Source organism: Siniperca chuatsi, linkage group LG9 (assembly GCF_020085105.1).
Source record: "Siniperca chuatsi isolate FFG_IHB_CAS linkage group LG9, ASM2008510v1, whole genome shotgun sequence".
Classification (NCBI taxonomy): domain Eukaryota; kingdom Metazoa; phylum Chordata; class Actinopteri; order Centrarchiformes; family Sinipercidae; genus Siniperca; species Siniperca chuatsi.
Window position 1 is genome coordinate 26,276,479 of NC_058050.1, and position 15,441 is coordinate 26,291,919.

Genomic DNA, 15,441 nt, shown 5'->3' on the forward strand with positions numbered 1-15,441 from the left:
ATCTTTATCAGTGTTTTTAAAAAAAACAAACAAAAAAAAAAAAAAACAGCACGTATGGCAGTACCATGACTATGGCTTTGTAGTGTTTAGTAACAGAATTAACAAATGAGAAAAGTGTGTTGTGGGATGGTAAGGAGAGCCACCCTGCTGAGATGGGCCTGTGGGCTTCGTGTGTGTGTGCCGCTTTAATGTTAAGTGTTATGACAGACCCAGTTAACTTAAGAGCACACATACACAGCAAGTGGGATGTCAGATAGATGGCTCCACATAAGTAGGTCAAGTGGCTATGATGGTAGTGCTTTTGTTGGTGGTGTTCTATTGCTTAGATGCAGTGTTTTTTAAAGTGGAGTGCCAAAACTTTCAATGGTGTTAAATGCTAATTTGCGACTCCAGTCTGCAAAACTTTGACTTACATATGTACCTGGCAGTCTGGTGTTAACTAAATCTGGATGGAAGGTTTCACTTTTAGTTTTCATCATGTCTGTGTTACTGATGGTGAGACACATTGCTACTAAACATTATATGCAAAGTCAAATCTGTTGTGCATGATATACTTGAAAAATGTTAGAGGGTATTACTTCTCAACTGTATTTTACTAACCAGCAGTTTTGCAGTAATATGGAGATGGCAGCCATGTTTTTTTTTTTTTTTTTAGCACTTTTGAGCTTACTAGCCAAGGTCCTAAAGTTTTGTCTGTGTGTCTAAAGGGAATAAAGTCTGGACCAGTGGAAGGACCACAGGAAGGAGACTGCTCTCTGGTGAAGACAGAGGCCGCAGTCAAGACCAGGAAGAGAACTGATGCCTCAGCAGGCAAAACAAGGTGAGACCTGCTTAGCTACAACTAAATATGCATATAATCTTCAACCGGGATCTCTAGTAAAACGTATCAGCCAGTGTAGGAGATATCAGAATAACAGTGGAATGATTGACCACTTCAAGACATCTTGGGGAAATGTGCTGTTTATCTTGTGTAAAAGAGAGGTCGATTTGGGGTGCCCTGGTGGCCTAGGGATTTAAGGCACCAACCATGAACTGCAACATCCAGCCGGGGATGTCGTTCCCCATCTCTTATTCCCCTTGTTTCTGGTCATACTACTGTGTGGTAAAATGCCCACACGATACAAAAAAAGCTCAATTTGTTAGATATACTCATAATACATAAAAGAAACGGATGGTTATAGAATTTGTATTTGTTAGCGCTAGCCTTCATGAGGGGAAAAAATTCCAGGCAAAGTCTTTCATGTCTTGATTTTCAAAAATGTCACTATTTTAAATCAGCATTCAGAGTCAGAAATTCACTGTAATGACTCATGTTTGATCTTCAAACGGTGGTTGGGTTATGATGGTTATGCTTCCTGTGTAAACTGACAGTTTGTAATTCTCAGCCAGGAGGAGGCTGTGCGGAGGGGTGTGTATTCTCCCCAGGATCTGTACACCTTCCCAGCCACACGGGTGGGTCAGTCCAGCACTCTGAAGGTCAACATCCGCAACAACTCGTCCGACACGCATGAGGTGAGGCATGCCTTAGTCTCATGAAGGCAAACATTTTTTTTTCTCACTTACTGCAGCAGAAACTGAAATTCAGTATATACATAATACTATCTATTCCAGAAAAGATGAGCTGTCAGAGTTAAAACAAGGAAGTCTATAAAAGATGACTTTAGAATAAGTTGTTCTTTAGTTTTAGTTGCTTCTGGAGATGAGACCTGGTCGTCTCTGACATAGAGGTTCATAGTTAGTAGGTTAGTTTTCAAGTCCTGAGATTTTAACCGTGTAGATAGTAGCTCACTTTGTGTATACTGTTATTCCATATTTCTATTAGACATTGCATGACTGAATAGATTTTTTTTGTACTGAATGATGAATGTAATAACCCCTAACAATTGTCACTGTGCTTTGCATGGATTTGATATTTGATGTGTGGCTTCTCTAATTGACTTGCAGCTGAAATTTGTAAACCCTAGGGAGCCCTTCCACATCAAGCATTCCAATTATTCCCTGAGGTGAGTCCGATGGTCATTATCCCTAACAGAAACTCTCCATTCTGCACTTTTGATAGTAGCTGGGTGTAACATTGGGAATCAGAGGTTTATAATCTATCTTTATTAGTGCCTACTTCTGTTAATGTTACTTCCACCCACAGGGTTTTAGAAATGGTTCTACATAGATTTCTCTCATGAAACTAAGTAGCTAGGTATTAATGTTTAGTCAGTACTTGTAAATACAACTCAAAACGTGCTCTGTGATGTCATTTTCCCATTGCGACTGCTCACTATGGGAGGTCCTGTAAGATGTTGGGACCCAGAGGATGATGTTACTGTAAACGGTACACACTTGAGGCCCCGAGGAGTACTGATGTTTTGCCTAGCTAAGGCCTTTGGGAAGGGTTGCTTGGCCACAGGTACCAGCTGTGCTGTGCTCTGCTGATGTGGGACTGTGTTCAGAATGGGCACAACATGTGTTTTTGTATTGTTGAAACAGGAAAAACAATGTAAGTGTGGTATGGAGAGAGAAAAAATAAATACATATTGAAATAGATTTACTAAAGCATTGTCAGACATACCATTGTATGTCATGACATTCTTATGTCTACTGTCGCCATGTGTTGCCACAACCTGAACCTGACCCAGCCCTACAGCAGGTGTGTTGTGAGCACTGCTGTGTGTGTGTGTGTGTGTGTGTGTGGATTTGTGGTAGCCTTGTGGTGACCCCAGCATGTCGTGGCTCTTATCATGTACTCTCATCTTCACCACATCCACGCTGAACATAATGTACCCATGCTGCCCCCGTTTATTCGTCTGGTCATTATGCTGTAACATTTTGTGTGCACATGGATTAGAGTTGAACATTTTCCTTTTTTTGAATAGTGTTTTTAAGATTATTTTTGCTGTAGTCTATATAGTATGTCATGATTAATATAGTGCATATCCTAAGTACTTGATTTCATATTTATGTGAACATGCATGTGTATTTGTGTTGGTGTACATGTTATGTATTCATGCTCTAACATTTCAAATTTAAATAAATATCTATTTATTCTACTAACTGTTGTTCTTCTTTCCCACCCATTAGGTCACAGCACTATCTGAAGCTACCCGTCCAGTTCAAGCCCAGTACTGCAGGCAGACACGCTGGCTTGCTGCTCATCCAGTCAGAAACAAGTGGAAGTCTTGTTATTCAGCTGACCGGTGAGGCATTGCCTTGAATTCACCATCTACCATCCTACGCCACCTCCTCCATGATGGCTGGCTGGCTGGCTGGCTTTGGCTAGATGCTCTTGTCTGTACTATTCATCATGGGACAGACGAGAGTAACAGCAGTTTGCAGTTTTGCCTTTTCCTCTCTTAAGGATCAAATAAAAGCAACCCTGGACTTAAATGCTTCCTCGTAATCGTATTTGGAGATGTAGACAGTAGCTGATTAACTGGAGATGACTGAGACTCTACTGCCAACACGGCCTCATCTGCCTCTGGATGTGGCACAGGTGTCCTCAGCTGGCCCATGAAAAATGATTGTGCCTGAAGCTGAATGATTTGGTCTGACTGGCTCACAATTAGTCTGCATCACTCTGGCATTTCAGAGAGCTAATGATTTTTGTCACTTGACTCTGAACCTGGTATTTGCCTTATCCCTGTCATGTCACAAGCCAGCATTGTTGTCTCCATGGCCCCTGTCAGACAGTACCAGTTGGGATACGTTGGGGATTACTGAGTTGGTCACACAGGAATGCCTTGGTCTCTTGTTTGGTAACATGGCTGCAGGGATTTTTGTGTTTGTTTGTTTTTTGTAGGGGGGGAAAAACCAAGCCATCTTGCCAACTGTCTACATTTCATAAAATGTTCCTAATTTTCTGTACTGGTGTGGTTTCTATGGAAATGGCTGCTCAGCATGCAGAGCCCACCTGCACAGTGGCCTTTGTCAGCACCATGTGTTGACTTCCCAGCAACCACAAAGACTCGTTCCAAACAGTCCAGATGTACTTAATTTAGTCATGATCAGGGCAGCTCAAAGCAACATTAGAATGGTTAATGATTGTTATTACATGCTAAAAGAGTTTCCTCTGGTGGGGTTTTTGTTCGGCAGCTTGCCAGGCCTGCTTAGTATGGTTACCATGGCAAAACTGTGTTAATCACTGTTCCAGTCACAGAAAATTAGTTCCCCATTTCCTCTTTTGGCTCTGGGGCAAATGGCCAAAAATGCTTGGGGGTATTGGATTCACATCCATAATTGGTTTTGGAACTGGAATGGCATGGGGAAATGTATTAAACGTCATCAAGGATGTGGTGTTAACCTGTTCGATGCCACACATTGTGACAACACTTTGGAAATGAAAAACACTAGTGTTGAGCATTATTTTCCTGCTTGTAGAGCAAATTTTAATATGAAGTATATTGTCACAGGCCGCTCTCAACATGCCCTGACAACTATCCTGACGTATTTTGATTTACAATTTGCACATGCGTTAAATAGTATATAATGTAATATATTGTTGTATGTACACATTTTAAATAAAGTTTTGTGATAAATAGCCAGGGTTTCTTTTAATAATTTAAAATCATTTTTCTGTCAGAGGGGTAGTTAAGTTATGGGGGGCGGGTTTATGAAAGAAATATGGTTGACGGGTAGCTTTAAAAAAACAAATAAAATAAATGTCCCTTCCTAGCTCTGAAGGGGATACATTTGTGTTAATTAGTGTGTGTGGTGTGTTAAGGTGACAGATCCAGTGCCTTTAATATTGCTTCATTCTGTTAATTTCAAATTCTTACCACTAAACACTGACCTAAGTAGGACCACTTCAGGGAATGTAAGTGTCCACCAACAGATACTATAGTGTATATTTTGTTCTGGGGATTATTTTTTCATTCATCCTTTATTTATACAGAGTGATCCAATGAGAACAGTTCACTCTTTAGGACTGGTGTCTTGTGTACACAAGACAATTTAAAAGCAATAAGTAAACATGTAGACAAGCATTAAAACTTACAAAACTGTAAATAAAAGATAAGAATAAAGCCGGGCATCACCAGCAGTGGATACAATTTTGATGACATGCATGATACCATGCAGCATACAGTTGCTGCCACTAAATAAGATGACGTGAGAGTAAGAACGCAGTACAGGTGTACTGTCTCTGGAGAACTACCTTTCTGGGATGTCCTTAAGCAAGTCACTGAACTGCTACCAGCACCGGGGATGCTGCTGCACATATAATCCTGACCTATGACCTAAGAAACAGTACGGTATCATACTTTTAGCCCAGTTGGCTGCTATATGGAATGGGACCTGCAGGTGTCGTCAGAGCTGCATCATCAGTGTGGCTGTCAGCGGCATGTACTGTACAGTAGGGCAGCTGGGCTTTATTTTGCTTCCCAGGCTGGAAACCACTGTAGCGCAGTTGGACTTGACGTCTAGCAACGCAACATCACAGACTTAAAACAAGCAGACGCGGCGACTTAGCACGTTAGCGACTGCATTTACAGGTAGGAAGCCTGCGACATTTTCTTAGTTATTTGTGTACTCTGGTGTATTTTTTAATGCATAATGCTGTAGTCGTAGGCGGCTGGAGGAATGTTCTGGTTATGCTAGCTGGTGTGGCTAAACGCTAGTCAGGCTGTCCGGTGTGGGGTCCGACTTTGGGCCAGACGGTGGAAGTTGCAGTTTGGAGTTTGAGCTGCTTTCCAAGCTGCGCCAGACAGCAGAGCTAAGCTAGCACGGCTAAGTTAGCAGCAAGCCGGCTAGCCCTGGCTCCCATCCATCCGCCGGGGTCACAGCACCAGTCCGCTATGTCTCTGTCCCTGTTATGTAGGATAACGCTGCCTCTCCCACTGACCGTGACCTCAGTGTTAACTATAACATTTAGCACCCTGAGTGGAGACAGACAGAAGTATTTTTTTCTGTGTGGCTGGTGTGTCGTTAGCTGTCTTCTCCTGTTTGATTTGATGAACAAGCTAGCTGGGAAGCTCGATTAGAAATATAATACCCTGAGCTGTCACTCATGTTTTAGGCCAGGGACTAAAGTATCCAACTTTTTAAAATGCAAATGAGACACATGATGATGATGAGGTGGTGTCACCAAGTAGCTTCATCTGGGATAAGTTAGTGCAGAACTGTGTGTAGTGTTTAACACTGTAGGGTGGGGTGAGGACCACAGGGGCGACTGTGAAATATCAACATTTATCCATACACATCCTCTCACGGTCTCACCATGCTCAGTTAAAGTAATACTTATGTTGGGATCCCATAGCCCCCACACTACACATTTTCCTCCCAAACATGGAAGGGGATCCTCTTCATCATCTTCTTAATCCGATGAGGTTAAACTAACAGTACACATCGTTCATACGGGCGCGGACATACGGACTGTTCCAAAATTGACCCTGACAGTTCATTGGTCATGTCAAAGCTATGTTTATTTGGGCTATTGTAATAAAAGGTAACTAATGTGGGGATGATTTAGAAATGACACAACAAACCTATTAGCCTGTTTTTATTTAATTCTCCTTCTGTTGCAGATATTTGCTAATTCTCAATATACATTTAATGTAGCATCCACTAAAACTTGCTGATGCCAGTTTGCAGACCCATGACCCAAAGTTTAAAACTGACAGTCCTATAAAAACATGGATCTGTATGTGACACTGTACAGTGCAGAGCACCGGTCTCTCTGACTGTCCGATGTATTCCAGCCCACTGATCGGGTTTACATTAATTTGATTACTGAGCTCTGCTCTCTGGTTCTCTGTGTGAGCTGCATGAAGGGCTGGAGTTTTTTTTTTTATGTGTGGGTCTGGTAGAGAGAATTCAAGCTGCATGCTAAGGGTGTGTTTTGTTCCTTGCTTGGCTGGTTGGCTGTACATAAGCCCCCTCCCTGCCTACCTTGCCTCTGCTTGTCCTGAAGGTTTCAGTCAGGGACCTATAGATGAGGAAGAGTTCTCCAAGCTTTGAATCGTTGTTATTTAGTGTTTATCATTGTTTTTCAGTTCTGTCTGCTCTGCCTTCTCTCTGTCTCTGTCCTCTCTGTTTATCTACCTGTCACCCCCACACACACTCTCTCTCAAGCTCTCTTTTGCGTCTTTCCTCGCGGTCTGGCTCCAGTGCTTTGTGGAATTTGGATGCTTGTGTCAGAGCCATTGGCTGTGGCAGTAGAGTTGTTTAGGTAGCTGCGGTCACATCTTTTCCCTCTTACCTGTTTCCTCTGTTGGGCTGCTGCAGTACTGATGAGGTGAGCTATGCAGGCAAAGCTTGTTAAGTTGGGTTCAATAAAAGGACACCTGCGGATGATGATGATGATGATGATGCGTGTACATGTAAAAGTATGGAGACAGGTAAATATTGCCAACATGTCAGGGTGTAATACTGTTTAAGACTTAGAGGAATTAAAGTATTAGGGGATGTGATGCTCTTGTTTGCTTTAAGTGCCAATCATCTATATGTTGACCTTTTTCTATACATTATTTCTGGTAGTGTTTGGACAGGCAGTACAGTCTACTCGCTGCCATTTATTTATGTATAGTAAGAAAAACACTAGGATTTAAAGTGCCCTCAGCTTGATAATTCATTATAGAAAAATCTAATCTTTATTTTATTATAATGGAACAGAGAATGTTTTCCAATTGTTTCATTATGCTGAAGTCAAGTACATTCATATACAAGTCTTTTCAGGATGAGATAATTCTCAGATTTTTTAGTTTGATTGAATGAGTCAGTTGATGACTGACAAAATGTTAAGTTGTTAACAAAGGTTTTTATCAACTATGGATGTTATGGCAATTACATCATGCTCTGCTAACTGTCATTCATCTAAAAACACGTTGCCTTCAAAGACCATAAATATTAGTGGACAATCTGCTGTGACATCATGCTTCAGTTTCTGACTGTTTTAAAGCCCCTGGCTTGAAACTTGGTTTCAAATTTTACGTTTTTCTCAATAATAGTAAATCGTCACAACTGACTAAGCAACAATCAGAGTTAAATGTTGCTAAATTTTGATTAAAATTGATTGAAATTTTGATTTTGATTTTTGTAAGGAAGTATGTGGCATAAAAGGTTTCAATCGAGCCACGCCCATTTCAAACCACTGAGACGAACACAGCCATATTTAGAAATCTCTCATGTGAAATAACCAAAACTGTTCAACTTGCTTTTTTGTTCATGGACCACATTGCTCATAGTAAGAAGCTGATTGAGAAATATGTCTTCAGTGTCTTTAAGGCGTGTCAATCGCTGAACAAACAAGATCTAAACAATTCCATGTCACATTCTATAACTTACACAGTTATTCAGTCACTATAAACTAATACATTAGAATAGTTTAAATTTGCTATTGAGACCATAGCTTGTTACCCTGTGAAGCTTTTGACCACTAACATCACTATGGAGTAATGTTTTGATGAGTGGGTTCCAGTTTTGCGATACACATTCCTGGCACCAGCTTCACGCTGTTCCACTGATCAACAGTTGGTGGCAATAATACGCCAATTTTCAAGGAATGGCAGAGAAGAAGAGCTAGCAAGCTAGTAAACACTGATGTAAACAAGGCAAGTTTTAGAATATTCAAAACATCAGCTTTGGAAATGTTTTATGAGGAAGGAAATGTACGCTACATGTTCGTTAGGCGTCAAGAATCCACCCAATGTGATTTGGTAACAGTGAATATAAACATAATACCTTTAATACTTAGCAAGAAGTTGAGTTGTGGTTGTTTAGTTGTAGTTTATCTTCACATATGTGAGCAGAGGTTTGATTTGTGTTGGAGCATGCACAAAGATTAGAATTTTCACTTGCTTACCTTACCTCACAGCTGTGTCTAATAGGGCTGGGTTGAATATGGTTAAAATCAATACCACAATATTAGTAAAAGTGCTTTGTATGGTAAATACAAATTGATGTTCAGTGCAATGAACTGTTACACTGTAATGCATTACATGAGACAGAACTCTTCACGCATGTAAATCAAGTACTTCAATTCGTGAGTTTATAATTAAAGTTGGCCTTAAATTGTTAATTTGGACAACAGAATTTTGTAAATTGATAACACAATATGTTTGTTTCATCATGATGTGATTCCACAGAAAGCCAATTAACAATTATACTGAATCAGCGCCCAGACCTAATGTCTCCTACGTTTTTGCTAAGCAGGACAACGGTTCAGAATCAGATATCAGAATCAGAAATACTTTATTGATCCCCGACGGGAAACTCTTTCGTTACAGCTGCTCACTGTCACGTCAATGCACACTTGAGAATAGAAGGAATAGAAGTACTAAGCAAATCAAAATATAATACACTATAATACAGGTAAGATAAATTAAGTACACATTGGATATGGAAGTATAAAAGCTAAAATAAGTGTAAGTACCAAAGTGGATTTAGAGGTTGATAAGTATATACGGTATAATACAGGAGTTAAAGAGTTTGATGGCCACAGGCAGGAATGACTTCCTGTGGTGCATTTTGGGGGGATGAGTCTTCTGCTTAAGGTACTCCTTTGTTTGACCAGCACGTCATGAGTGGGTGGGAGACACTGTCCAAGATGGCATGTAGTTTGGCCAGCATCCTCTTCTCTGACACCACCGCCAGAGAGTCCAGCTCCACCCCCACAATGTCACTGGCCTTACGGATCAGTTTGTTGAGCCTGTTAGCGATGTTGCAATCCTCTACAAAGTCCACACTGACCCCCTGGATGGAAACCGGGGTCACTGGTGCCTTGGCCCTTCATAGATCTACAACCAGCTCCTCCAGACTTTGTCGCATTGAGCTGCAGATGGTTCTGCTCACACCATGAGACAAAGTTACCCACCACAGCCCTGTACTCAGTCTCATCACCACCGCTGATACATCCCACCACAGCGGAGTCATCAGAAAACTTCTGAAGGTGGCAGGACTTTGTGTGGTAGCTGAAGTCTGTGGTGTAGATGGTGAAGAGGAAGGGAGAGAGAATAGTCCCCTGAGGGGCCCCAGTGTTGCTGACCACGCTGTCCGACACAATGCTGCAGACGCACATGCTGTGGTCTGCCAGTCAGGTAGTCAACAATCCAGGACACAAGGGGGGGCATCCACCTGCATTGCTGCCAGCTTCTCACCCAGCAGGGCTGGCTGGATGGTGTTGAAAGCACTGGAGAAGTAAAAAAAAACATTATCCTCACTGTGCTTGCCGGCTTGTCCAGATGGGTGTAGATGCGGTTCAGCAGGAAGATAACTCCCAGCCGGGGCTGGTAGGCGAACTGAAGGGGGTCCAGGAGGGGTCTGACCATGGTCCGCAGCTCTTCCAGCACCAGTCTCTCCAGGGTCTTGATTATGTGGGAGTACAGTGCCACCGGTCTGTAGTCATTGTAGTCACTCCATGCATTGGAGCCACTGGGACGCGGTGTCTTCCACTTGTTCTGCTGGAGTTTCCACTCCAGCTTCCTCCTGTACTTCTCCTTGGCCTCCCTGATCTTCACCTTCCGGTCACCCTGGATTGACCTCACCTCCTCCCTATTACCATCGGTAAAGGCCCTCCTCTTGGCATTCAGGATGTCTTTGATGTCCTTTGTTACCCACGGTTTGTTATTTGGATAACAATGGACCATCTTAGTTAGGACATTGCAGTCCACATAGAAGTTAATGTAGCCAGTGATGCACTCAGTAAGCCCATGAATGTCCTCTCCATGAGGCTCACAGAGTGCATCCCAGTTTGTCACCTCAAAACATCCCTGAAGTGTCTCATAGGCCTCCTCTGGCCATCTCCTCACTGTCCTTGTGGTTGCAGGCTGCCTTTTAACCAGAGGAATATAGCAGGGTTTGAGGTGAATCAGGTTGTGGTCTGAGGAGGGTGGAAGAGCTTTAGGGATCCTTAACGTTAGCATACAGCAGGTCCTGTGTCCTCTCCTCTCTAGCAGGACAAATCACATACTGGGTGAAATTAGTCACTGTTGTTGAAAACTGACATGGTTGAAGTCACCCGAGATTAATATGAGTGCACTCGGATGTTGAGTCTGGAGTTGTGCTATGACGGTGCGCTATGGCGGTGTGAATGGCGTTACACGCCGATGCCGGGTTAGCAGAGGGGGGGATGTAAACAGCCACAACAATGGCATGTGAGAATTCACGTGGCTGATAATATGGCCGGAGTCCTACAGTTAACAGTTCAATGTCCGGGCTACAGATACTCTGCTTGATAGTAACGTGACCAGGGTTACACCATCTGTTGTTGACCAGAACAGCAAGCCCGCCGCCTTTCTGCTTACCGCTCCCGGTGTGATCCCTGTTGGCCCGAACAGCCTGAAAGCCGTCGATGGAAACGTTATCGTCCAGGATATCCTGGTGTGGACAAGCACATCAAACTACACTCACGGAACTCCGGGGTCTGACTCCGGGCTAACGCCATTAGCTCGTCCATTTAATTCGCCAGTGATTTTACATTGCCCATGACGAGAGAAGACAGACACGGCTTAAATCTCTTGTTCTTAAGTCTCTTTTGTCTAGAGCCCTCTCTCTTCCCTCGCCGCTTCGTTCCACCTCTGCATCTTCGGTGTGTCCTCCTCCTGATCTCAGTGGGGACATCGATTGTCCTGGGCGCCATGCCGCTCGGCTTCAGCGTGATTAGCTGTTCCCTGGTGTACACAATGCGGCCAAACAGCTGTTCTGCAGCGGTGCCCCAACCGAGTAGCAGGAGAAGACGTTTCACGGCGAAAAAAAAGTACCAAAACACACTCTACTCTCATTTTTGTAAAGAGCGTAGTTTAAATTACACTTACACTAAAGTTACTCAAGTTTTGAAGAAAAAGGAAAGCTAAAAGTTGGAAAAAGTAAGACGACGAGACAGAGCAACGGCAACAGGCAGCACGCACGTTGGCGCATGCGCACTCCACCTCCAGATTGTTGTTGACATCTCAACATCTCAATCTCAGCTGCTGGTCCACTTACTCACTTTTTTTGGACTTTTGACCTTATCACATGATCTTCATCAGCAGATGGAGTTTGCACAGTTATCATGGAACTTTTAAGTGTTCAAACCTTCCTTTATTGTGAGCACTTTGGGGACTTCGTATCCACGACAATATGGACCTGAAAAGACAACAGTTTATTTCAAGTCTTAAAGTATGTATGTTGCAAAACACAAAATAACTTGAATTTTAATTGCAAGATAAATGTAAACTAGGTGTATGCACTAGTAGAAGATATACTCCATTCTAATGCTGTGCATGTATTAATCTTGTATCCATAGAGCAGATTTTATGGTCAACTCAGGGACTGCAGTCTCTTGTTTAATTCAACCTTTATTTAAACCAAAGACCACACAGAGGGCGAGCTTTGCCTTTTAAGGTCAGCTCTGTGTGCAAGCGAAACAGCAAAGGTAGAGTCTATTAATATATAAGTGACTAAAAACCATCAAGTCATGAAATAATAACTAAGTGGGAAAGTTGAGGAGAAAGTCAGTGAGCAGACTGTGTGTATTATTAGCTGCAGTAATGTGTTCTCGTCTACCAGGTTGTACTGTGTGTCTGCTTCACACAGCTCACTGTACAACTGCTTCCCAGAGCCAGACGTCTGTGTCCATCTGTCTGTTTGTGTTTCTGTCTCTTGTTCGAGTGTGTGTGTGTGACTGCAACTGACCGTCAGTCCATGTGTGTGTACTGTGATCGCGTGCATGCGCGTGTGTGTGTGTGTGTGTGTATGTTTCGCCCTTTGCCAATTAGCGGCTTCTCACCTCCTGAGGCGAGAGGCTGAGTGTGTGTTAGACAGAGGAGGGAGACTTGACGGGGCTTGTCTGCCGCTGACGGCTCAGCCTTAACCTGAACTCTCACACTACTTCTCTCTCACACACACACAGACACTTTGGTCTGAGCGCTGAACTCCAGCACACACACATGCAGGACCTGAGCTCCAGCCAGTTGTTGATAATACAGCCTTGTCTGTCTCGGAGCCCATGTGACACGCCAAAATGTGACAGTATTGTGTTGGTGGAGCGAAGGCGCGAGACGGGCGGGCAAAGACGAGTGCCAGCCTGCGCCAGAGTGTGTGTGTCTTTGTCTCGGTTGTGCTCATGGGAGTGTGTGTCTTTGTATGTACAAATACACTGTGTTACTGTGTGCCTGCTGTAATTGGTGTGTATGTGACTTTACAGAGTGAAAATAATGTAAAAAGCGTGATTTGTGGAAGCAAAACAGACTGAAGAGCTGGAGCAGTAGCCTGGTGTGTACAGAAGAAACACAATACATCTTATTCAGAGTTTGTTAAACTTTTTCTCCTTGAAACTGTTTTCTTTATGTAATCATCATAACCAAAATTGATTTTTCATACTCCTGTATAATTTATCAAGAAAAGTTCATTATATTTATGCTACAAGCTCAGTTTTCTGAGTCTAATCTTCTCTACAACAACTTGAAGGTTTTGGAAAAACAGCTTGATTTCTTTCAGCAACACATTAAAAAAAAAATCTATGTTTGAGGTGCAGTATATCCTTTGAAAAGCACTGCAAGCAAGATTTTTGCATTCTGGCCAAAGAAAGGAAAACATTTTTAACATTTCTATTCCAATTTCAGTATTTTAACATGTCTCTTTGGCCAGAACCAATCATCTCACTGAGTTCTGACTGAATACATCCAAATATGTTGTGCTAGTCAAATGGAAGATCAAAGTGCTGCGTGAATCCCTCTGAGAAAAGCTTGTGGTTTTATTTTTAACCCCAGTTGGCACACCATGATAAGTTGATCAAAGAACTTATTTGCCAAAACATGGTATATTCTTCTGCACTACCCTGCAGAAATCACAGCATTGAGGTGTGTATCCTGTGTGAATGTTAATCTCACTCATTCACTGAACACAGAACAGCTTTTCAGAGATATTTCTGTTCAGGTCTTCAGGACTGCAGCCTTTTTGATGCAGCAATCCTGTTTGTCACTATTGGAGATTTCATGGGTTGTGCAAATTCTTTGCTAGATTTAAGCATATTTATATAGCTTGGATGATTTTTTTCTTTTCTTTATAGAACTATTGCAGGGTGGAGCCACCATCAGTCATACTGTTTGTTTATTTTGAGTTAAATCTGGATATGCAGTATATCTGATGTAAGGACAAGTTTAATATTCTGACATTCTGACAAAGACATTCAATGCCAAATTTTTGTACTTGACATTTTCTGATGCTTGGTGCTACAGTCACATTTTAGTTGGTACCAAAAGAGTACTGAGGGATACCCAACCAACCACAATGAGTGGACTATTTGTGTGAGATTGTCATCACAGCAGGAGAAGAACTTTCAGCTTCACACAGCTGACATCTTGCTCTCAGTACTACATAAAGGCCCTCAGGTGTTTCCAGTTATGGCTGATTAGACCTCTGCTCTGGTTGAAGGTGGGCACTGGGAATTGTGCGAGGTCACCAGACTCCATGTACCAGTAAGAATGTTAAAGGTGTAAATTGGTCCACCCTAACAGGTGCAACAAAGCTAGCAGGAGAGTTAGGGAGCTGTCAATCAAACACAGTCTTGAGAAGAGGTCTAATTAAGCTAAATGAAATAATCTGTGTGGGTGTAACATGGATGTGCAGGGCTTTAGACTAGACCGTTGTCAGAAGTGGTGGTTGATAAATTAACAAGGACAAACATGAATGTAGTTGTCAGTAGTACTCTGAAGTTGTACCATGCTCACATGTGCCAGTCAAAATCAGTCAGAAACCTCAAGGGAAAAGTGTCTAATAAGTCAAAACTTGGTTCTTGAGGCTTGTTTGTAGTGACTGGATATATTGTATGAAGACTTTTACAGTTTTAAATTTTCATTTTTAATTATCGAGTGCCCCCAGAAGGCCAACTGTGGTAACACTTGCACACCATTATCTTATCATAACGCACCATATCCTTGAAAATCATGTCATAGCAGTAAATGAAATACTGAAACAAAAAAAAAAGTTTTCCTTGCTGAGGGTTTAAAGAGTAACTTAACAGCAGGCTGTGAAGCAGGATTTCACTGCCCTCTCTGGTTGAAAGTTTCTGTTTCACCTCTGACCACACCCTGCATCACAGACAGGTGGTTTGGTCATGAAACTAAAAGGGATTTAATGTACTGTACATCAGAATTACATATGTAGCAGTGTACAATATTTAGGCCATAATGTATGGAGATGACATATACAGAAGATACTGTATATTTGAAAAGTTATATGAATATATAAGATGTGGAATTTTGTGTGTGTGTGTCTTCCTTCATCATTCATGAAGGGAGACATGTTTGCTGTTGCTTTGCTGTCTTTACGATGGCTATCGTGAATAAACAGTTCTTTTTCCAGCAGGAGTCATTCCCCTCTCCTCATTTATCTTGCCTTTTGCTTCTTTGGGAACCCACTTGACAGATCTCACAGCCGTCAAGCTTTAGAGAAGAGAAACTCCCCAGCATTTGGCTAATGGCTCCACAGTTCCCACACTGATTAGGAGCAGTCCACAAACTGCAGTATTAAGTCGTT

At 42.3% G+C, this 15,441-nt stretch overlaps 2 protein-coding genes across 5 annotated transcripts in view; both read left to right on the forward strand.

Annotated features, from left to right (window-relative positions):
- cep192 (centrosomal protein 192) overlaps positions 1-4,528 on the forward strand; it is a 34,500-nt gene extending 29,972 nt beyond the window's left edge. The window contains exons 49-52 of one of the 2 annotated variants that reach the window (XM_044209468.1): positions 708-820; positions 1,386-1,512; positions 1,945-2,003; positions 3,073-4,528. In XM_044209468.1, coding sequence (XP_044065403.1) covers positions 708-820; positions 1,386-1,512; positions 1,945-2,003; positions 3,073-3,205 — 432 coding nt within the window. In that variant the 3' untranslated portion in view covers positions 3,206-4,528. The remainder of the gene's footprint in view (positions 1-707; positions 821-1,385; positions 1,513-1,944; positions 2,004-3,072) is intronic. The other variant, XM_044209469.1, reaches the window with a different exon arrangement.
- Positions 4,529-5,281: 753 nt separating this feature from the next.
- The window catches only part of LOC122880990 (low-density lipoprotein receptor class A domain-containing protein 4-like), a 228,570-nt gene continuing 218,410 nt past the window's right edge, over positions 5,282-15,441 (forward strand). For all 3 annotated transcript variants that reach the window (XM_044206588.1, XM_044206590.1, XM_044206587.1), the window contains exon 1: positions 5,282-5,480. The gene's annotated coding sequence lies outside the window, so the exon portion shown is untranslated. The remainder of the gene's footprint in view (positions 5,481-15,441) is intronic.